At 46.3% G+C, this 24576-nt stretch overlaps 3 protein-coding genes across 3 annotated transcripts in view; 1 reads left to right on the top strand and 2 right to left on the bottom strand.

The window, feature by feature from the left end:
* Nucleotides 1–208: 208 nt before the first annotated feature.
* On the top strand, nucleotides 209–5207 carry LOC144485356 (uncharacterized). Its single transcript, XM_078203553.1, has 2 exons — nucleotides 209–329; nucleotides 3085–5207. The coding sequence occupies exon 2, from the start codon at nucleotides 3434–3436 to the stop codon at nucleotides 4163–4165; it is 732 nt and encodes a 243-aa protein (XP_078059679.1). The 5' UTR covers nucleotides 209–329; nucleotides 3085–3433; the 3' UTR covers nucleotides 4166–5207.
* Nucleotides 5208–6352: 1145 nt separating this feature from the next.
* On the bottom strand, nucleotides 6353–14409 carry LOC144485355 (uncharacterized). The gene is made up of 3 exons (XM_078203552.1): nucleotides 14312–14409; nucleotides 11652–13019; nucleotides 6353–6735 (listed from the first exon to the last, which is right to left on the bottom strand). The coding sequence occupies exons 2-3, from the start codon at nucleotides 12320–12322 to the stop codon at nucleotides 6702–6704; spliced, it is 705 nt and encodes a 234-aa protein (XP_078059678.1). The 5' UTR covers nucleotides 12323–13019; nucleotides 14312–14409; the 3' UTR covers nucleotides 6353–6701.
* A 5660-nt stretch (nucleotides 14410–20069) lies between these two features.
* The window catches only part of LOC144485358 (uncharacterized), a 118859-nt gene continuing 114352 nt past the window's right edge, over nucleotides 20070–24576 (bottom strand). Inside the window, exon 3 of the mRNA XM_078203555.1 lies at nucleotides 20070–20107. The gene's annotated coding sequence lies outside the window, so the exon portion shown is untranslated. The remainder of the gene's footprint in view (nucleotides 20108–24576) is intronic.

Below are 24576 nucleotides of genomic sequence, written 5' to 3'. Positions count from 1 at the left end.
GACGGCTCCGGCCAGAGCGAGAAGCCGCGTATTGATCGCCCCCTCCCTCGGCCCAGGACTGCGCATTTCCAAGGGAGAGGGGAAGATGTGCATGTGCGGGGGGGAGCCAACCTTTTGACCTGCTGCTGAGGTGTTGGCCAATGGAAAGTTGGAGGACCGGACGTTCTCTGGTCCTCCAGCCAATCAGAGCTCCCCCATTGTCTGAATGCGGAAGTGGACAATGAGCTTGTTCGGCTGCTCATTCCTGCCCAGCAAAGCTGCTGCTGCTCTCACTCTGAATGAAGATTGAGCTTCAGACAGACTCAAACTTCCTTCTGTCTTCAACATCTGTGAGTAAAACACTTTCTTTTCTCTCCCTTTCCAGTTCTTTTCTCATTCTGGGGGAAATTGGGGACTTGCAGCAACTGAAGGGAAACGGAGTGAATCCAGGGAGGCTGCAGACTCTGGAAAGGTTGGCCCAGGTTTCTCTTTCTCTTAAAGACATTGACATCCTTTGCTCTCTCAGCTTGACTCATTGATTTGTCTGGCTAAAAGGTCCCTTTCCTAATGTTCACAATTAAAGGGCTGGTTTCCCCAGGTGATGGCTGGCATTTAAAAGGACAATAAATTAATATAGGACAGAGATATGCCTTGTGTTGTTATATTGTAGATTTGGTATAATATTTATGGTTCTGTAACAAAGTACGTTTATTATTAATTCTCGTTTTATAATGTAGCACTGAAGCTATGTTATATATTTTCACTCATCGAGTCATTACGGCGCAGAAGGAGTCCATTCAGTAACTCGAATCCATGCCGACTCTCTGTAGAACAATCCAGTCAGTCCCATTCCCTTTCTATATTCCCTTTCCCCTGCAACTTTATTTCCTTCATGTGCCCATCTAATTTCTGAAATATATTAAAGGGGACAGTAAACTAATACAGGACAGAGACGTGTCTGATGTTTTTTTTATTCATCCTTGGGACACGGGCATTGCCGGCTGGGCCAGCATTTATTGCCCATCCCTAATTGCCCTTGAACTGAATGGCTCGTGTCGTGGTTCCCCAGGACGACAATTTATTCACATCGATTAAAACAGAGAGTCTGAGCAGTGATCTTTCAAGCAATAGACTTTATTTCGCAGCACAAGCAGAATAAAGTCGGGATCTCCGGAGCAATCCAAAGAGCCCTCAGGCTTTCAGTCTTTAAATACATTTCAGCTTCATATCTCAGGATTCTTATCTCACTTTTACATCCTGTCCTTGTTTCTTATCTTACTTTACAGCCTGACCTTGTTTCTTTGGCCACCATTGTTTTTAGTTGACCCTTTATCCGTTTTATTCGCGATTTGTCGCTCCCTGTTACATTTCTTTGTTTCTTAAACCATGGTGGTTATATCTCTGCCCTTACCTCAACTGTCTGCTTGCACAATAATCGTAGTTTTTGCTGACTTAGGCCGAATGTGTTAGAAAAAAACATCCTCTTTGCTGACTTAGGCCGAATGTGTTAGAAAAGACATCCTCTTTGCTGACTTTTATGGTCCAACATTAAGTTAGACCACTGAGCAGTATTCATTGTTTTCTTAAGTGACTATTGTCTGCTTTTGCTAATCAGTGACTGCCATTTACTTCCCTGTTTCCTCTGCCTTGAGCATGTCATCTATACTTGATCACATTAGGTCACACGAAGTTACTTTAGGTTACATTGGTTACATACCCATCTCACTACTCACCTAAATCTGCTTTATCACTTCACTAAGACCTAAATCTACTTTATCATTTCACTAAGACCTATGAATCTGGATTCCATACTAAACTCATACAATATCCAGTACAATTTCCCTTACACTCGCTCGGCCATTTCAGAAGCTGTTTGAGAGTCAACCACATTGCTGTGGCTCTGGAGTCACATGTAGGCCAGACTGGGTAAGGATGGCAGATTTCCTTCCCTAAAGCACATTAATGAACCAGATGGGTTTTTTGGTCAATCGACAATGGTTTCATGGTCATCAGTAGATTCTTAATTCTAGATTTTGTATTTAAATTCAAATTCCACCATCTGCTGTGGCAGGGTTCAAACCTGGGTCCCCAGAACATCAGCTGAGTTTCTGGATTAATAGTCTAGCGATAATACCACGAGGCTATCCACTCCCCTGTTGTTATATGGTACAGATTCGATATATTATTTATAGCTCTGTAATAAAATACACTTATTATATCTGGCTGTGTAATTTTGGACTGCAGTTATATTATATATTTCCAACAATCTCTTCCCTCAGAGAATTGTTAGTGTCTAGATTTCTCTTCCATAGGGACCAGTGGAGGGATTGAATATATTCAAGGATGAGTTAGACAGTTTTTGAATGACAAGGGAGTCAATAATTATTGGGAACAGGCTGGAAAATGGAGAGAAAGCTCAGATGAGGAAGGATTTCTTCACTCAAGGATGTGGTGATGTTTTGGATTCTCTACCCCAGAGGACTACAGAGCCTCAGTCATCAAGAATTTTCAAGAGAGGGATTGATAGGTTTCTGGATATTGAAGATATCGATGGATATGGGGGACAGTGTGGGGAAAATAATGCAGAGGTTGATCAACCAATAATCTGAATGAATGGTTGTGCAGACTCGATGGGCCGAATGCTGACTGCAGCTCCTATTTGTTATGATTTCTGTGCTGGACAGGAAGCAGTGAGCATGGATCTGTCAATCAGCCTCAATCAGCACCTTCAGGAGAATTGGGAGGGTGAATATTAGATACAGAAGAGTGAGAATGGAGGGAGAGTGTGTGGGATGGAGATTTACGGCTTTTGGGGAATGAGAGAGGAAAGAATGTTCATTAGAATCACAGAATTGCTGCATCTTATCAACCGTCCCTGAGCTTTCACAATGAATCCCACTTCTGAGGACACCCTTATCTCTGACTTGTCTGTACTGCTGGCAGTCTCACAAAGCAGCTGCCTGTGTGCTGATACGGGAGGCCCTGCTGGGCAGGTTTAATGCTCCATGACTGTGTCTTTAATGAATGCTCCATAGAAACTAGAAATGTCGATTTGAATTTCGATCGTATTCTGAATTACGATGTTTTTTCTAAATTGACTTACAGGATATTAGACAAGGAGAAATCAGACAGAAATCTCCAACATCACATCGAGATCTGACAGAGTGACTCGACTTCTTGGGAACTGAATATCATTGGCCTTTGAATCTAGCAGGAGAAATGTTTGTTTGGCCTCTTGGCTTCAAAAGATTGTAAACATCACTGTGACTAGGAATGCACTGAGATACACACACCCGAGTGAATGTGTTCCAGTGCACTGAGTGTGGAAAGAGCTTTAACCAGTTACACTGCCTGAAAATACATCGCAGCATTCACAGCGGGAGAGACTGTACCCGTGTTCTGTGTGAGATTTAACTGATTGTTTAACCTGGAGAGTCACAAGGACACCCGCACCATGGAGAAACCGTGGAAATGTGGGGACTGTGGAAAGGGATTCAGATACCCATCTGTACTGGAAATTCATAAACGCAGTCACACTGGGGAGAGGCCGTTCACCTGCTCTGTGTGTGGGAAGGGATTCACTCATTCATCCCACCTGCGCAGACACAATCTCACTCACAGCAATGAGAGACCGTTTAAATGCACTGACTGTGGGAGCGGATTCAGAAGCGCTCAGGATCTGGTGTCCCACCAGCGCACTCACACTGAGGAGAGACCGTTCAGCTGCTCTCACTGCTCAAAGAGGTTTAAATGGTCATCCACCCTGCGGGTACACCAGCGAGTTCACACTGGGGAGAATCCATTCACCTGCTCGGTGTGTGGGAAGGGATTCACTCAGTCATTCCACCTGTGCAGACACAATCTCACTCACAGCAATGAGAGACCGTTTAAATGCTCTGACTGTGGGAGCGGATTCAGAAGCTCTCAGGATCTGGTGTCCCACCAGCGCATTCACACTGAGGAGAGACCATTCAGCTGCTCTCACTGCACAAAGAGGTTTAAATGGTCATCCAGCCTGCGGGTACACCAGCGAGTTCACACTGGGGAGAGACCATTCCCCTGCTGTGTGTGTGGGAAGGGATTCACTGCTTCATCCAGCCTGCTGAAACACAAAGCCACTCACTCCAAGGAGAGCCCCTTTAATGCTCTGCCCGAGAGGCCGGCTTCAGAAGCTCTCAGGAACTGATGATCCCCGAGCACATTCACACCGGGGAGAGGCCGTTCAGCTGCTCTCACTGTTCAAGGAGGTTTAGAATATCACCAACACTGCTGAAACACCAGTGAGTTCACACCGGGGAGAAACCATTCACCTGCTCGGTGTGTGCGAAAGGATTTACTCAGTTATCCAGCCTGCCCAGACACAACATCATCACACCCAGGAGAGACCCTTTAAATGTGGGCGCGGCTTCAAAAGCTCTCGGGAACTAATGTCCCACCAGTGAGTTCACACCAGGCAGAGGCTGGTCACCTGCTCTGACTGGGAAGGGATTCACTCAGTCAGCAAACTTGGTGAAACACCAGTGAGTTCAGAAGTGATGACAGTTCTGGGATTATTCTTGTGAATCTTTCTTGCCCCTTCTCCAGTGCCTCTATTTCCTTTTTCTAAATGGAGATCACAATAGAACATAGAACAGTACAGCACAGGAACAGACCCTTCAGCCCACCATGTTGTGTCGAACATGATGTCAAATTAAACTATTCCTTTCTGCCTGCCCTTGGTCCATATTCCTCTATTCCTCACATATTCATGTGCTTATTTAAAACCCCCTTAAACACCCCTATCGTATCTGCCTCCACCACCACTCCTAGCAGCGCATTCCAGACACCTACCACTCTCTGTGTAAAAAACCTTACCTCTCACATCTCCTTTGAACTTTCCCCATCTCACCTTCAGTGCATGCTCCCTGGTATTAGACATATCAACTCTGGGGGAAAAGATTCTATGTCTCTCATTTTATAGACTGCTATCAGATCTCCCCTCACCCTCCACCGCTCTCGAGAAAACAACCCTCGTTTGTCAGTCGCTCACACCCTCCAGTCCAGGCAGCATCCTGGGAAACCTCTTCTGCATCTTCATCAAAACCTCTCCATCCTTTCTGTAATGTGGTGACCAGAATTGAACACAATATTCTAAGTGCGGCCCAAACAAAGTTTTATAAAGCTGCAACATGACACGCTGACTCTTGTACTCAATAAAGGCCAGCATGCCATATGCCTTCTTTACCGATAAATATTTGTGTGGCTAATTTCAGGGAGCTCTGGACTTGAACCCCAAGACCTCTGTACATGAACTGTATACTTATCCTTAATATTTGATCTCCCAAAGTGCAGTACCTCACACTTGCCCGGATTAAAATCCATCTGCCATTTCTCCGCTCATATCTACAGCTGATCTACATCCCACTGTATCCTTTGACAACATAGAACATAGAACATAGAAAGCCACAGCACAAACAGGCCCTTCGGCCCACAAGTTGCGCCGATCACATCCCCACCTCTAGGCCTATCTATAGCCCTCAATCCCATTAAATCCCATGTACTCATCCAGAAGTCTCTTAAAAGACCCCAACGAGTTTGCCTCCACCACCACCGACGTCAGCCGATTCCACTCACCCACCACCCTCTGAGTGAAAAACTTACCCCTGACATCCCCCCTGTACCTACCCCCCAGCACCTTAAACCTGTGTCCTCTCGTAGCAACCATTTCAGCCCTTGGAAATAGCCTCTGAGAGTCCACCCTATCCAGACCCCTCAACATCTTGTAAACCTCTATCAGGTCACCTCTCATCCTTCGTCTCTCCAGGGAGAAGAGACCAAGCTCCCTCAACCTATCCTCATAAGGCATGCCCCCCAATCCAGGCAACATCCTTGTAAATCTCCTCTGCACCCTTTCAATGGCTTCAACATCTTTCCTGTAATGAGGTGACCAGAACTGCGCGCAGTACTCCAAGTGGGGTCTAACCAGGGTCCTATAAAGCTGCAGCATTATCTCCCGACTCCTAAACTCAATCCCTCGATTAATGAAGGCTAGTACGCCATACGCCTTCTTGACCGCATCCTCCACCTGCGAGGCCGATTTAAGAGTCCTATGGACCCGGACCCCAAGGTCCCTCTGATCCTCTACACTGCTAAGAATGGTACCCTTCATTTTATACTGCTGCTCCATCCCATTGGATCTGCCAAAATGGATCACCACACACTTATCCGGGTTGAAGTCCATCTGCCACTTCTCCGCCCAGTCCTGCATTCTATCTATGTCTCGCTGCAACTTCTGACATCCCTCCAAACTATCCACAACACCACCTACCTTGGTGTCGTCAGCAAACTTACCAACCCATCCCTCCACTTCCTTTGACATTATCTACAACTCCATCTAGTTTTGTGTCATCTGCAAGCTTACTAACCCACCCATCCACGTTTTCATCCAAGTTATTTATATATATCACAAATAGCGCAGGTCCCAGTACGGATCCCTGCAGAACACCACTAGTCATGGACCTCCAGTCAGAAAAACACCCTCCACCACTACTCCCTGACTTCTATGGGCAAGTCAATTCTGAATCCAAGTGGCCAAGTGACCGTGAATCCCATGCATCTTAATCTTCTGGATGAGCCGACCATGAGGGACCTTGTCGAAAGCCTTACTAAAATCCATGTACACAACATCCACTGCTCTACCCTCATCGATCACCTTCGTCACCCCCTCGATAAAATCGATCCAGTCAGTAAGATGTTGACGGTGCTCCCACTGCAGTCCTGTGATGAAAATATAGACTGGTTGGTGAAATGTAGATAACAGGTAGAATTGATATCTAATGAGGACTTTATACTTTAGAATTGAATACAGGGCTCATTGTTACTAACGGGGAAAGAAGGGTTAAAACCCTTACCCAGAACCCTTTTCACACACACGTGGACATCTCTGAATCTGACGCACACCAAATGGAACGTTACACAAGGGGCTGGAATTCACTGGAATTTCTTAACAACCTTTCAATAGAAATGTCCTGGTACCGACTGTGACAAAGGACACAACAGACAGCAAGAACCAGGAGGAACCTTTAACACAGAGAATGTTAATAACCTTGTTCAGGACACCGGTGCCAGGCACAGGAGGATCCCAGGAAAAACGGAACATTTAATTTCTGTCTGTTTCACAATTCTAAATGACTGATTCTTTAACAAAGGAATGTTTAAAAACAGCATTGTGATATTCCAAGGTCAGTGTGTCTGGGAAAGGGGCACACTGATGTGTTTTTATTTTAAACAGGAGGATCCACTGAAAAGCAGCTCTGGATGATACGAGCACCTCCTGACCTACTTTCAATTCATTTCAAATCACCCATCACTTTCCCTGGAATATTCTTTATTCTTCCCTGGGATGTGGACACTGCTGGCAAAGCCCCAGCACACGTTGCTCATCTCCTAATTGCCCCTGAACGGAGTGACTTGCTCGGCCATTTCAGAGGGGCAGTTAAGATTCACCCACATCGCTGTGTGGGTCTGGATTCACTTGTAGGCCAGACCGGGTAAGAATGGCAGATTTCCCTCCCTAATAGGGAGCATGAAGAGGGTGAACTGGACGGGTTTTTACAACAGTCGATAGTTTCATGGTCACCGTTTCTGACACTAACTTTATATAATTCCAGATTGATTCACTGAATCCAATCCCACCAGCTGCCTGTCCCCAGATCCTTTGCTGGATCTCTGCATTACTCGGCCAGCGACATTCCCACCACCTCCCCCTGAGTGGAATATTCCACACAACCCTTAGTTAAACGGGAAGGAGAAAAGAGAAAGGCTTTGACCTTTGGATGACGTCGCCACAGACTCAAGAAACCTTAAAGCTGACCATTCTGTTAAAAATTTAAAAACTTTATTTTTTTATAACACAGAGTAAGAAACAGGTGAAAAGTAACGATGGACGTTCCGACTGACATCAGAAACATTGATTGACCGGATAAACACTCACTACATCACAGAGCGATCCTCAACCATTAAAGAATTGACCCACAATAAGGAATGAGAGAGCCTTATAAAAAGGGGCAGGAGTTTACACAGAGAGGTGACACCCACAGCTGCTCAGGATGATGGAATTCAGTTCAGGAAGGGGATAAAGCGAGAAGCTTTTGTGATTCAAGACAGAAGTATTGAACAATCTGGAATCAGTGCTTCTCGAGCTTGCTGACTCGCCGAACAATTCAATTAATCTCATCATAAAAACCCCCAGTGTAAATAACATGGATTTGACTGGCAAATGGTGAAGTGTTGCTTTCGACCCACAAGTTTCAACTTCCCATTTGAGCCTGGGACACCTTTCTGTCTCTGTTGCTCGTGTCAATGACAGCCAGGCGACGGAGCTGAAGGCTGAATTTAGCTGAGAATAATGGTGCCTGCGCCCCAGTTGGAAAACTGCCCTGGGCGTCGCAATAATACAGAGACAGGAAGGTACTGGAGTGGGAAATGGGCCTCCAACCAATCAGGACACGGGAGAGGGTGACTGGGGCTGATGGTGACGTGACCCCCGGGGTTCAGTGTCCCTGTGTCCAAAGCGGGGAGTCACAGGAACAGGGGACAGAGCAGCTGAAGAGAAACCATTTGTGTCCAGAACATTGTGAACATCCTTTTACTCTGGTTGTCTTTGATCCTCAAGTCATTTTCTGTTTGTTTTAACCATGTTCTGTTTCATTAATAAACTTTTATCAGTAAAAATATTTGATTTTTCTGGACATTTCCTGCTGAGATTGATGCACTTTCGGGAAAGTGGGTGAGAGGGGTTGGCAGGCTCTTTAACATGCTGGGCTTTCAAGAGAGCTGTTAAAGATGCTCTCTCTCTGATCCCTCACTCAACTTCACTCCGTTATTTTCCAGTTCTGTTCTGGTCCCGCCTGGGGTAACATCTACTCAATCTTTTTTTCTTCTGAAGGAGCGCTGTGAGTTCTAGGTTACTCGTACATAAGGACAGATGCTTCAAGCAACAGGTCAAGCATGGATGTAAAAGATTCTCCAGCTCTCTCTTTACCCCTATCCAAGTTGTGGACAGTTCTTACTCAGTATTATTTCCCCCAAGCCCTTAATTGTCCCAATCTATAATATTATTCATTTTACTGTAATTTTCCTCACTTTGTGAGGATGTGCAGTGTGTTTAATTGGATCCTGATTGTTTTAGAAATCATAGAAACCCTACAGTACAGAAAGAGGCCATTCGGCCCATCGAGTCCGCACCGACCACAATCCCACCCAGGCCCTACCCCCATATCCCTACATATTTTACCCACTAATCCCTCTAATCTACGCATCCCAGGACACTAAGGGGCAATTTTATCATGGCCAATCAACCTAACCCGCACATCGTAGGACTGTGGGAGGAAACCGGAGCACCCGGAGGAAACCCACGCAGACACGAGGAGAATGTGCAAACTCCACACAGACAGTGACCCGAGCCAGGAATCGACCCAGGTCCCTGGAGCTGTGAAGCAGCAGTGCTAACCACTGTGCTACCGTGCCGCCAGTGAACTCAGTTTCTCTCTGGAGTGTGTGTCAGTGCCTTGATGATGTCACAATGTTGTCTCAATCCCCTGGCCACATTAACCATTTCATCTCCTGCTGTGTCTCAAGTAGCTGTGTGCGTTTGGGACCCGCTCTTCACTCCAACTCACCATGAATTTAGGCTTGTTATTTTTCACATGTAACAAATCACATCTGTACACTCACTCCGGTATCCCAAAATCATGTCACACATTCTTAACTCTCAGATGTGCTGACGAAAAGATCAAAGTGAGTGTCTGTCTTTCTTATCTCCCCCTGTTATGGTCTGATATTTCATGCAGTGACCGGGCTTTCAAATGTGGATTTCTTTAAAACAAAGTTCATGGATGTCGGAGTGTTTCACAGACCAAGTATTATGCTGGCCTTCACTGATTTACAACTCCGCTAATACATAGAACAATATGGTGGCACGGTAGCACAGTGGTTAGCACTGCTGCCTCACAGCACCAGGGATCCAGGTTTGATTCCTGGCTTGGGTCACTGTCTGTGTGGAGTTTGCACATTCTCCCCGTGTCTGCGTTGGTTTCCTCCGGGTGCTCCGGTTTCCTCCCGCAATCCAAAGATGTGTGGGTTGGGTTGATTGGCCATGCGAAATTGACCCTAGTTTCTGGGGGATTAGCAGGATGAACAGGTGGGGTTACGGAGAAAGGCTGGGATTATTGTCAGTGCAGGCTCGATAGGCTGAATGGCCTCTTTCTGTACTGTTGGGATTCTATTCTATGAATATAATGAAGCAATATAATGGGCATCTTGTTTATTTTGAGCCTGGGCTAATACAGTGACCTGGAGTTTTATGATCCTTTTGGAATTGTTGGGTGGAGCCTGATTGAAAGGTCAGTGCTGTCTTTGGACAGTTTTTTTTAACAGGAGAAAGTTTTAGTTTCATTTTGTCACAAGCTGTCTGGACTGCAGACTGAAAGCAGTGTTTGTCGTCTCTCTCTCTAGAGTGAAGATTCCGCTGCCTGAGAGTTGCCAGCTGGAAGATAGAAGCAAGCAGTCTCTCTCTCTCTCTCGATGCTGGAAGTTCCAGGACAGGGAAGGCATAGTTTGAATTCAACATTTTAAGCGCTAATTCACAGCAGGTGTTAAAAAGCTGCCAAATCCAGCATCACGTGAGCATACCTGCTTTCTGTGCAAAGCCTGGAATATATTTGTAGGGATTATTTGATTTGGAACACCAAGCTGTACTGATTGATATAAGAAAGATCATGGTTGTTTTTTATTGCAATTGGTAAAAGTTATGCTATTTTTTCTAATTATATTTTAACTGTGTTCTTAAATTAACTTTGTTTGATAAAAGCTTCCTAGTGGGTCACTTGAATCGTACCTGGAGTGAAACATCTTACACTCACTCGAGTGCAAATCTTATGGCTAGGCTGACTTTGTAAAACACCTTGGATTTCTGACCTGGATCATAACACATTTCACCCACACCCAAGGTGAGTTATTCAAATTCCTTTATTGTCCAGGACAATATGTTCACAATATCTTTAAAACAGAAATTCGACCTGCACATTTGATTTCAGGCAGTAACATATTCTGTTAGTTTGTTCTTTATTGTTGATGTCAGGCTGGGGTTGTTCCCCTTGGAGCAAAGGAGGTTGAGGGGAGATTTGATAGAGGTGGACAAGATTCTGACAGGTTTAGATAAGGTGGACAAAGAAAAGCTGTTCCCATTAGCTGATGGGATAAGGACGAGGGGGACATAGATTTAAGGTTTTGGGTCAGAGATGCAGTGGAGGGGATGTGATAAAGAATATTTTGATGCAGTGAATGGTAATGACCTGGAACTCACTCCCTACGAGGGTGGAGGAAGTGGAGACAATAAACAATTACAAAGGAAATTGGATGGACATTTGGGAGGGTTTCAAACAGAAATGCTGACTAAATATCTCTGAACTTCCTCACACCCTGTCACTCTGTGATCCTTGTGAAATTTAAAATCAGGTATTCGCAACAAGACTCAAAGAGCATCAGCCCACTGGAGGCAAAGTCATGAGACCGGCCAGTCCAGCAGAAAGAAACCCTCTGACTCTCCCCATTGGCCAAGAATGAACAAAATGCAGTCCCGGATGTAATTGAGAGCAGAAACAATAACAGCAGAATCTAATCCCCATATTCACTTGTGAACTTGTTGGTGCGTCCGCAGGGTGGATGAATCACAGAATCCCTTCCCACACTGAGAGCAGGTGAACGGTCTCTCCCCGGTGTGAACTCGCTGGTGTGATTGCAGGGTGGATAACCGAGTGAATCCCTTCCCACACACGGGGCAGTTGAATGGCCTCTCTCCAGAGTGTACTCGCTGGTGTCTCCGCAGATTAGTTAACTGAGTGAATCCCTTTCCACACTGAGAGCAGGTGAATGGCCTCTCCCCAGTGTGAACTCGCTGGTGTGCCCGTAGATGAGATAACTGAGTGAATCTTTTGCCACATGCAGAGCAGCTGAATGGCCTCTCTCCAGAGTGTACTCGCTGGTGTCTCCGCAGATTAGTTAACTGAGTGAATCCCTTCCCACACTGACACCAAGTGAATGGCCTCTCCCCAGTGTGAACTCGCTGGTGTGTCTGCAGGCTTGATATCTGAGTAAATCCCTTCCCACACTGACAGCAGGTGAATGCACTCTCACCAGTGTGAACTTGCTTGTGTCTCTGCAGAGTGGATGAATCAGTGAATCCCTTCCCACACACCCAGCAGGTGAACGGCCTCTCCCCAGTGTGGCTGCGCCGATGAGCTTCCAGTAGAGAGGGCGCTTTGTATCTCTTCCCACAGTCCTCACATTTCCATGGTTTTTCCATATTGTCGGTCTCCTAGTATCATTGCAGGTCAATCAGGGCGGCACGGTAGCACAGTGGTTAGCACTGCTGCTTCACAGCTCCAGGGTCCCAGGTTCGATTCCCGGCTCGGGTCACTGTCTGTGTGGAGTTTGCACATTCTCCTCGTGTCTGCGTGGGTTTCCTCCAGGTGCTCCGGTTTCCTCCCACAGTCCAAAGATGTGCGGGTTAGGTTGATTGGCCAGGTTAAAAAATTGCCCCTTAGAGTCCTGGGATGTGTAGGTTAGAGGGATTAGCGGGTAAAATATGTGGGGGTAGGGCCTGGGTGGGATTGTGGTCGGTGCAGACTCGATGGGCCGAATGGCCTCCTTCTGCACTGTAGGGTTTCTATGATTTCTATGATTTGAAGCCTTGTCCACACAGAGAACACGGGTACAGTCTCTCCCCACTGTGAATGCTGCAATGTTTTTTTCAGGCTATGTAACTGGTTAAAGCTCTTTCCACTGTTAGTGCACTGGAACACTCTCAGTCGGGTGTGTGTTTGTGTCCTGGTGTTTTTCCAGTCACACTGCTGCTTAAAATCTTGCAGTGGACAGACCGGTCAAACATTTCTCCTTCCCATTCAGAGGCTGAGGATATTTAGTATCCAAGGAATCGAGTGACTCTGTCAGATCGAGATGTGATAGTTAAGATTTATCAGTGTGATTCCTCTTCTAATATCCTGTAAAAACAATTTACAAAATTCATCAGTGTCAGTACAGGATAGAAATTCAGAACAGAGAATTCTAGTTTCTATGGAACATTCTTTCCTCTCTAATTCCCCAAAAGCTGTGAATCTCCATCCCACACACTCTCCCTCCATTCTCACTCTGCTGTATCTAATATTCACCCCCCCAATTCTCCTGAAGGTGCTGATTGAGGCTGATTGACAGATCCATGCTCACTGCTTCCTGTCCTGGACACAGAGAGCTGAAAATCTCCATGCAGACTGCCAGTCTAACAGAAATATGGCTACATTCTCAACTAAGAATGTTTTAAATGGATTGTATCAGTTAGTGAAGATACAGGGGGGTTGTGACTGATGATGATATTGAACTTGCTGCCAACGTGGGTGATCATAGAGTTTTACAGCATGGAAAGAGGCCCTTCGGCCCATCGTGTTTGTGCTGGCCATCAAGGACCGTTCTATTCTAATCCCATTTTCCACACTTGGTGCGTAATCTTGTATGCTATGGCATTGCAAGAGCTTATCTAAATTCTTCTTAAATGTTATGATGATTCCCACCTCTACCACCCTTTCAGGCACTGAGTTCCAGATTCCCACCACCGTCTGAGTGAAAAAGCTTTCCCTCCCATCTTCTATAAACCTCCTGCCCCTCAACTTAAATCCAGGCCCCTGGTTATTGACCCCTCTACTAAAGAGAAAAGTTCCTTCCTGTCCCCCCTATCTGTGCCCCTCAGAATTTTATACACCTCAATGTTAGGCTGGATAACTTGGGGTTGTTCTCCTTGGAGCGAAGTAGATTGATAGCGGTGTACAAGGGTACATGGAGGTGTCAAAGTTTTCATGCTCTGTTTACACGTGTACAAGCTCTGACTATGGGTTATCCAGTTTCAAAACGTTGGTTCTATTCTCTCTCCACAGATGATGTCAGATCTGCTGAGATTTTCCAGCATTTTCTGTTTTTATTTCCCTTTCTTTTTCCTTCTCTGTCACCGCTCTGCCTCATCAATAAGACATTGGGACTCAGAGGGTTGATGCAGTTTGATGGACAAGTTGTCTCCATTCTGAACACTGGGGAACAAGCTCCTCCCACTGATTGACAACATTGCCCTCTACAAACATGGCAGCCGCACATGCGCACTGCTGCATATTGCCCCCATTAAAGATGGCGAAGTTAACCCGGGACGAACATGAGGAACTGCAGCCCTGCTCGGTACAAACTGGGTCCGGGAAGCTCTCTTCCGCGGTTTGCGACTCTCACAACATGCTTACACAGCGTTTCCACCCACCTGGACGATCCATTGCTCTCTCCGTACCGCCAATCACCTCGAACAGATTTCCGAGCCCAAAATAAACGTTTTCCATCGCCATTACTCACACTGCGCATGCTCGAGTCAAAGTTGGCCCCGCCCCTCGTTCGCTCCTATTGGTTGGAGGACCGACCGCTCCAGAACGTTCCTCCAGCACTGCCCCCTCCTCCCATTGGCCCGCGCTGCCGTCAATCAGCTGGTCATTGTGACGGTGACTTGCTGTTTGTCCAATAATCACAGTCATGATGTGGAGATGCCGGCGTTGGACTGGGGTAAACACAGTAAGAAGTTTAACAACACCAGGTTAAAGTCCAACAGGTTTATTTGGTAGCAAAAGTCACACAAGCTTTCGAGGCTCTAAGCCCCTTCTTCAGGTGAGTGGGAATTCTGTTCACAAACAGAACTTATAAAGACACAGACTCAATTTACATGAATAATGGTTGGAATGCGAATACTTACAACTAATCCAGTCTTTAAGAAACAAAACAAAATATTCGGGTAAGCGTTCTCCAAGGCGGCCTTCGCGACACACGACAGCGTAGAGTCGCTGAGCAGAAACTGATAGCCAAGTTCCGCACACACAAGGACGGCCTCAACCGGGAGATTGGGTTCATGTCACACTATCTATAACCCCCACAGTTGCGTGGACCTGCAGAGTTTCACTGGCTGTCTTGTCTGGAGACAATACACATCTTTTTAGCCTGTCTTGATGCTCTCTCCACTCCCATTGTTTTGTTTCTTAAAGACTGGATTAGTTGTAAGTATTCGCATTCCAACCATTATTCATGTAAATTGAGTCTGTGTCTTTATAAGTTCTGTTTGTGAACAGAATTCCCACTCACCTGAAGAAGGGGCTTAGAGCCTCGAAAGCTTGTGTGGCTTTTGCTACCAAATAAACCTGTTGGACTTTAACCTGGTGTTGTTAAACTTTTTACAATAATCACAGTGACAGAGTCTCAGTGTAACAGTGACACACACAGGCTCCAATACAATCAGAGTGGGGATGGAGCACAGAGACAACACAGCAAAGCACTGACTTACTCTGAGTGTAACAATGACACACACAGGCTCCAATACAATCAGAGTGGGGATGGAGCACAGAGACAACACAGCAAAGCACTGACTTACTCTGAGTGTAACAATGACACACACAGGCTCCAATACAATCAGAGTGGGGATGGAGCACAGAGACAACACAGCAAAGCACTGACTTACTCTGACACACACAGGCTCCAGTACAATCAGAATGGGGATGGAGCACAGAGACAACACAGCAAAGCACTGACTTACTCTGAGTGTAACAATGACACACACAGGCTCCAATACAATCAGAGTGGGGATGGAGCACAGAGACAACACAGCAAAGCACTGACTTACTCTGAGTGTAACAATGACACACACAGACTCCAATACAATCAGAGTGGGGATGGAGCACAGAGACAACACAGCAAAGCACTGACTTACTCTGACACACACAGGCTCCAGTACAATCAGAGTGGGGATGGAGCACAGAGACAACACAGCAAAGCACTGACTTACTCTGAGTGTAACAATGACACACACACAGGCTCCAATACAATCAGAGTGGGGATGGAGCACAGAGACAACACAGCAAAGCACTGACTTACTCTGAGTGTAACAGTGACACACACAGGCTCCAATACAATCAGAGTGGGGATGGAGCACAGAGACAACACAGCAAAGCACTGACTTACTCTGACACACACAGGCTCTAATACAATCAGAGTGGGGATGGAGCACAGAGACAACACAGCAAAGCACTGACTTACTCTGAGTGTAACAATGACACACACACAGGCTCCAATACAATCAGAGTGGGGATGGAGCACAGAGACAACACAGCAAAGCACTGACTTACTCTGAGTGTAACAATGACACACACAGGCTCTAATACAATCAGAGTGGGGATGGAGCACAGAGACAACACAGCAAAGCACTGACTTACTCTGACACACAGGCTCCAGTACAATCAGAGTGGGGATGGAGCACAGAGACAACACAGCAAAGCACTGACTTACTCTGAGTGCAACAAATACAATGTTTGTTCAAATAATAAGTCACGTTGCAGTATGTTAGCGAACACAGCATTAGATCCAATGTAATGATAATACAGTCAGTATCTAGTGCACCAGAACCAAAGTTTAGGTTTCATTTGATAGTGTGAGTGAGTCATGGTCTATTGATATAATGTATTTAGATTCCGGTGTGTGTTACTCTGCCACTGTCAGTATCAGACAATAACCTGTCTGTTCTTCCAATTCTGCTGTATTTTACAACGTCGATGGTTGTTATGATGTGGAGATGCCGGCGTTGGACTGGGGTGAACACAATAAGAGTTTTAACAACACCAGGTTAAAGTCCAACAGGTTTATTTGGTAGCAAATACCATTAGCTTTCGGAGCGCTGACGAAGGAGCAGCGCTCCGAAAGATAATGGTATTTGCTACCAAATAAACCTGTTGGACTTCAACCTGGTGTTGTTAAAACTCTTACTGTATTTTACAACTGCAGCTCCTGGGGCTGATTGGAGTCTGGTATAACAATCACAAAGGTCGGTTTCAGTGTCTCTGAGGTCATTTTAACTGCAGGTAATCTGACATTAAGGGAGACAAGAGGCCCAACAAACATTTGATTATAATAGGAGGACAAAGTGTAAGGGAGCAATGATATTTTAAGGTGTCTGTGTTATGGTGAGTGTCACTGGGAAGTGAGTGATAAAATACAAGTGGAAACATCATGACAGAGACACATGTGACTGACTCGGCCTGACTGAGAGCTGTTATAGTCGAGGCGAGAATAATGAGGACATGGGGAGCTCCAGGGATTTCTGATATCTGAGGGGAATCTGTTAGAGGAACTGAAAATAATCAGTTCCTCCTCATGGTTATCTCCAGTTCTCAAGTTACACAGACACACAGGAAAGAGATCTGACAGCTCATCAAACACAATAGTTTAATCTTCTGTTTGAGACACATTATAACCGAAAAGATCAAATATTAAATCCTTAGGAGAGAAACATTCAGAATGTCACAAAGATGAGTGAACTGTCCAATTAATCCCATTGACCATAACTCTGCCAATTTACCTTCTGCAAGTATTTATCCAATTCCCTTTGAAAGTTACTATTAAACCTGCTTCGAGCACCTGTCAGTTTGTGCATTCCAGATCATATCAAGTTATTGTGTAAAACATTCTCCTCATCACCCCCTCCAGTTCCATTGTCAATTAAATTAAATCTCTGTGTCCTCTGCTTACAGACCCTCCTGCACCGAGGAAATCGATTCTCTCCATCGACAAACCCTCCTACTCCTGGGAGATAATTTCTCTCCATTGACACTATCATAAATCATTTGTCATTTTAAACACCTCTATTAAATCTCCCCATCACATTCCCTCATCTCAGGTGGATAACCCATGTTTTTCCTGCCCTGAAGAATTATACGGACTCAAAATGTTAACTCTCTGAACAGATGCCGCCGGACCTGCCGGGTTTTTCTGCTTTTCTCCCTGTTTTTCCTTCTATAATCAATCAGAAACTCTTCATGATTTTGAACATCTTGATCAAATAGGAACACACAGAGCCTGAGAGAGGTACAGAGGGAGAGACAGAAAGACTGAGAGAAAAATTGAGAAAGATTTTAAAAAGCAGAAAGATGAGACGGTCAAAGATAAAAGCTGAGAAACAGAGGAAACAAGCAATACAGAGAGAATGATCTAGAATATAAGGGAGCAGGCTATCAGTTCCCAGCTATGGGGAGCAGAGTCGGCATCTCCACATCAGAGCAGAGGGAACTCAGTGGGCGGCACGGTAGCACAGTGGTTAGCAGCGCTGCTTCACAGCTCCAGGGACCTGGGCTCGATTCCCAGCTCGGGTCACTGTCTGTGTGGAGTTTGCACATTCTCCTCGTGTCTGCGTGGGTTTCCTCGGGTGCTCCGGTTTCCTCCCACAGTCCAAAGATGTGTGGGTAAGGCTGATTGGCCATGCTAAAATTGCCGCTTAGTGTTCTGAGATGTGTAGGTTAGAGGGATTAGCGGGTAAATATATGTAGGGATATGGGGGTAGGGCCTGGGTGGGATTGTGGTCAGACTCGATGGGCCGAATGGCCTCTTTCTGCACTGCAGAGTTTCTATGATTCAGTAACTGATCCACAGACACAGCTGGTTATATCTGCGAATGGAAACTCTGAACAGAAATAACTGGCTCATTTGTAAATGTCACCACAATGTGATCTGTGTGACTCTGCCCTGACTCTGTGGACAGATATAGGCCGCATTGACAGATGTTCTCACCAGATTGTGGTCCCTGGATTTATTTTCTGCTCAGAAATGAGATGTGCGTTTTTGAACCGGCAGCAGAGAAACAGGAAGTTGTGTTACCTGAGAATGAAACAGCCGGTGTCAGTTTGATGTTATCACCGTGAACAGTCTTCCTGTCTGTGAGGGTGAACTCACTCTGGCAGCATCAAGAACAACCACACAGATTGCTGCTGGTCTCAGCATTACATTCATCTCCATTCCCATTTTAAACAATAAAGGAGATTATTTGGACTTTTAACACATTCACTGAATTGGGAGATGGACTGAGGGTCATCACTGGGAGAAATGAGGAGGAATTAGAGAACAAATGAGTTTTCCCAAAGAGGGTTATTAGAAAAGAGGAGATTTAAAGTGAGTCAGGGCCTGTCAGAGGAAGTGGGAGAGAGAAACACAGAGGATTGAATCTCCATCAATTACATGTTTTCTCAGACAGCGAAGAGAGATGAAGTGTGTTTGTGCTTTTTCAGAGAGAGGTAATGAGAGAGAGAAAACAATGAACAAGTTTAAGCATTATCTGAAATAGGAAGGTGAAATGAGTGAGTGTTTGAAAGAAAGATAGAGAGACATTAAGTGACGAAGACAGTTTCTGAGAGGAGAGAGGTTAAGTGAAAATGAGAGAGGAGCGAGGTTAGAGTGTAAGAGAGGTGGAAGGTGAGGTAAGTGTGAGTGAATGCCTGGAGAGAGAGAGAGACGTTCAGTGAGTGTGAGAGAGATGAGAGATGTTGAGCGATTGAGTTTCTGAGAGAGAGGAGATGTTGAGTGATTGAGTTTCTGAGAGAGAGGAGATGTTAAGTGAGTGAATGTCTGAAAGAGAGGAGAGCAGGTTCACACCCAGGGGTCACTGAGAATGATCAAAATAAGGAGATCACCCAGAAAACTACCAACAGGAAACTTCAGCTGAACACATCACTCATTCTTAAATGGTCAGTCAGGGCTCTGATGCTGCTCAGCTTCTCTCTGTTCTGTTTATAATGGTTAAAGGCTGATAGGAGTGAGGTTTATTTAGAAGGATAGTGTATGGGAAGCACACAACAAAACTGAGAATTCTTGGACACACACTGCAGCTCCTTCTCTATCTGGGAATCAAATTGTTGTCTCATTGTCCCAGCAGTTAACAGGCTCCTTTGAACGTCTCCAGCTGCTACTTTAATGCAGACTTCAACCAATTTATTTGACGCCAGTTTCTGTTCAATAAACCAGGACTGACACACACACATTAAAATGTTTCAGACTTTTTTTCATTCTAAGTCTGGAAACCTAAACCTGCCGTTTCACTCTCAGTCAGGAATAGATCCCAGTTTTACACCAATCTTTGACAGCACGTTTCCAGCATTCACCATTGTTCTTCCTGACTCTAAACACAGTTGTAAAGGAGCTTCTTTTCCGTGTCTAGGAGCTCTGAACCATGGAAAAGAACGACTGGGACACATTTCTTACACTCCTCAGGATTCACCCACACGGGGACTTTGCTGTCAGTGAAAAGTGACGAAAAAGACCAAAGTGCTGTTTGTCCCTCTCAGCGAGACCCTGAAGGACTGGGTCAAGAATGAAGTTCTGTTCCGACTGTGTGATCCTCCCTCAGATTGCCCTTTCTGAGCTCCAGCCTGGTGACGTTAAACACTCAAATGGAAAAGACAAAAATCTACAACAATGATTCAATCAAATGTCTATTTCACATTTATTCAGAATATTAAACCTCAACAGAAGAAAAAAGTCAGAGAGAACATGATTCAGACCTGGATATGATTAACAGCATCGATAAGTGGAGAATCCAAACCTTGCAGTCGTTTGTGAACTTGCCGGTGTTACTTAGCAGGTGGGATGACTGAATAAATCCCTTTCCACAGACATTACAGGTGAACGGCCTCTCCCCACTGTGAACTCGCTGGTGGTTCAGAAGATAAGATAAATGAGAAAATCCCTTCCCACAAACAGAGCAGGTAAATGGCCTCTCCCCACTGTGAACTCTCTGATGTGTCAGCAGGTTGGATGACTGACTGAATCCCTTCCCACACATGGAGCAGGTGAACGGCCTCTCCCCAGTGTGAACTCGCTGGTGATTCAATAGGTTGGATGAACGAGTGAATCCCTTCCCACACACGGAGCAAGTGAATGGCCTCTCCTCACTGTGAACCTGCTGGTGTGTCAGAAGGTTGTATGAACGGGTGAATCCCTTCCCACATTCAGAGCAGGTGAACGGTCGATCCCCTGTGTGGAGCTGCTGGTGTATCAGAAGGTTGGATGAATTAATGAATCCCTTCCCACAGTCTGAGCAGGTGAAGGGCCTCTCCCCAGTGTGAATTCTCTGGTGGTTCAATAGGGCAGGTGGACGGCTGAATCCCTTCCCACACACACAGCAGGTGAATGGCCTCTCCCCAGTGTGAGTATATTGGTGCGTCAGCAGATCCTTTTTGTTTTTAAAGCTCTTCGCACAGTGGGAACAATTAAAAAGTTTGTTATCAGAGTGAACAAGTTGATGTGTCTGCAGGTGGGATGACTGAATGAATCCTTTCCCACACACAGAGCAGGTGAATGGTCTCTCCCCAGTGTGAATACGTTGGTGCGTCAGCAGATCTTTTTTGCATTTAAAACTCTTCTCACAGTCAGAACATGTAAACATTCTCTCATCTGTGTGAACAAGTTGGTGTGTCACAATGTGGGATGAGCGAGTGAATCCCTTCCCACACACAGGGCAGGTGAACGGCCTCTCCCCAGTGTGAACCCGTCGGTGAGTCAGAAGGTTGTATGAATGGGTGAATCCCTTCCCACAAACAGAGCAGGTGAACGGTCTCTCCCCAGTGTGACTGCGCCGATGAACTTCCAGTTGTGATGGGAAACCGAATCCTTTCCCGCACTCCACACATTTCCACGGTTTCTCCATGGTGCCCTTGTGTTTCTCCAGGTTGGATGATCAGTTCAAGCCACATCCACACACACAACATACACGTAGTTTCACCCTGCTGTGAACTGTGATGTTTTTTCAGGCTGTGTAACTGGTTAAAGCTCTTTCCACATTCAGTTCACTGGAACACTCTCACTCGGGTGTGTGTTTGTCTCGATACTTTTCCGGTCATACTGATGTTTAATTTCTTTGCCCACAGGCAGAACAGACAAATATTTCTCCTTCCACATTCAAAGACCGATGATATTCAGCTCCGAAGGAACTGAATGACTTTGTCAGATGTGATGTCCGGTTTGAGTTTTCTGTCTGCCAATCTTTCACTTCCAATATCCTGTAAAAACAGTTTAGAAAAGTCATCACTGTCAGAACACGATACAAACTCTGAACAGACAATTCTAGTTTCTCTGGAACATTTTTTCCTTTCTTGTTCCCCCAAATCAGTAAATCCCCGTCCCACACACTCTCCCTCCTCCCTGGGCTGAAATCCAAACCCATCTCACCATTTCTTTCCTCCACTCCCAGTTTTCTCCCTCCCTCTCCTCTGTCTGGGTTCAGTTCTCCAGCTCCTGTCTGCAGACTGACAATAAAACGAATGGGTCTTATTGGTGGTGTTGGGGCCTCCAGCGGGTGTTTGTGAATCCTCCCCGCCCACCTCCCAGGGTTTCCTTCCTTCCCAGAGATCAGAGTCCTCATTGATTTGAGGCCAAAGTGTAACCTCTTATTTATTGTCCCCCTCCCCCATCCTCTGATGTCAACCATCCTCCAGTGGCTGAGCCAGGATGGGGCCGTTAACCTGGGCCTGTTCCCGGGAGGGAGGGAGGGAGGGAGGGAGGGAGAAGCCCCGCAGCTGCAAACCAGGGAGCTGACAATGATTCTGAAGGGTTTGCGGATCCACAAAGTGTTTCCAAATCCTCCCAGCCACCGCCTAACGCTGACTCCGCTTCTCCGGGACAAACAAGCGCCAAGGACAGCAATGACAGTGCGCATGCTCCACATCACAATGCCCGGGATTGATTGACGGCAGCTCCGGACCAATAGGAAGAGGGGGCGGGACTGGAGGACCGAGCGGGAGTGGCTGGTCCTTCAACCAATCGGAGTGAATGAGAGGCGGGACCTGAAGCATGCGCAGTGCGGGTGAACCAGAAAAACCTGTTGGACTTTAACCTGGTGTTGTTTGACTTGTTGCTGTGTTTACCCCAGTCCAACGCCGGCATCTCCACATCAGTGCGGGTAATGGCGACAGACGGCCGGTTTTAGTTTGGAAGGGAGATCAATACGAGGTAGTGGGCGGCGTGCGGGGAATGATAAATGTGGCGGGTGGGTGGAGAGACTTTGTAAACATGTTGTTCAAACCCAAACCCGGAAATGAACTTCCCGGTCACCCCCTTTGTAGCAAATGGAGCGACAGCTTGTAGTGTTAGACCCGGGCTGACTGCCGCCATTGAGGCTGCATGTGGGAGGCCGGCAGGGATTGTGATCGGAGAGTGAAGCCCTGACGTCACAATGGAATGGGTGAGGGTGTGACATCACAATGGAATGGGTGAGAGTGTGACGTCACAATGGAATGGGTGAGGGTTCCAGATGAGCTGAGACTGGGCTGGAGTCGGGCGATGGCACTGACATGTGACCCGGTGGCACAGTGGTTAGTGCAGCTGCCTAACAGCGCCAGGGACCCGGGTTCAATTCCAGCCTCGGGTCACTGTCTGTGCAGAGTTTCTACATTCTCCCCGTGTCTGTGTGGGTTTCCTCCGGATGTTCCGGTTTTCCTTCCACAGTCCAAAGATCTGCCGGCGTTGGACTGGGGTAAGCACAGTAAGTAATCTCACAACACCAGGTTAAAATCCAACAGGTTTATTTGGTAGCACAAGCCACAAGCTTTCAGAGCGCTGCCCCTTCATCAGGTGAGTGGGAGTTCTGTTCACAAACAGGGCATATAAAGACACAAACTCAATTTAAGATTATGGTTGGAATACGAGTCTTTAAACGTAATCAAGTCTTAAAGGTACAGACAATGTGAGTGGAGAGAGGGTTAAGCACAGGTTAAAGAGATGTGTATTGTCTCCAGCCAGGACAGTTAGTGAGATTTTGCAAGCCCAGGCAAGTCGTGGGGGTTACAGATAGTGTGATATGAACCCAAGATCCCGGTTGAGGCCGTCCTCATGTGTGATTGACAGATCCATGCTCACTGCTTCTTGCTCTGGATGCAGAGAGCTGAAAATTTCCATGCAGGCTGCCAGACAGATAAATGTCTGCATTACTGGAGTAAAAATGTGTGGAATATACAGACCGAATTCACTTCATTTCCTTCAGTTGCTGCAAGTCCCCAACTTCCCCCAGAATGAGAAAAGAAATGGAAAGGGGGAAACATTGATTTCCTCCCAGATGTTGTCCAGAGGAGGGAGTTTCACTCTGAAGCTCATTGGACAACTTCCGCATTGTGACGTCACAATAGAGTCCTGCCTGAATCAGCCAATAGGAATCACTCTGCTTCGCGGTGACGTCTCCGGGTTCCAGTGCTCAGGCCCGGGCGCGCGGACCCAGGAGCCCCGCCCCCACCCATTGTTCCCCTCCCCTACATCTCCTTGAACCAAGGTTTCCAGGCAACCGGCTGACGGCTCCGGCAAGAGCAAGAAGCCGCTCGGTGATCTCCCCCTCCCCCCGGCCCGGGACTGCAAAATGTGCGAGGGAGAGGGGAAGCTGCGCATGTGCGGGGGAGAACCCACCCTCTGATCTTCATGCTGAGGTGTTGACCAATGGGAAGAGTTGGAGGACCGGAAGGACTCTGGTCTTCCAGCCAATCAGAGCGCGGGCTTTGTGTGAATGAAGATTGATTTTCAGACAGACTCAAACTTCCTCCTATCTCAAACATCTGTGAGTAAAACACTTTCTTTTCTCCCCCTTTCCATTTCTTTTCTCATTCTGGGGGGAAACTGGGGACTTGCAGCAACTGAAGGGAAAGGAAGTGAATCCAGGGAGGGTGCAGACTCTGGAAAGGTTGGTCCAGG

The sequence above is a fragment of the Mustelus asterias genome, unplaced genomic scaffold (assembly GCF_964213995.1).
Source record: "Mustelus asterias unplaced genomic scaffold, sMusAst1.hap1.1 HAP1_SCAFFOLD_192, whole genome shotgun sequence".
NCBI lineage: Eukaryota > Metazoa > Chordata > Chondrichthyes > Carcharhiniformes > Triakidae > Mustelus > Mustelus asterias.
Note: the sequence above shows the minus strand (reverse complement) of the source record. Positions and strands in the feature narration are given on the sequence as shown.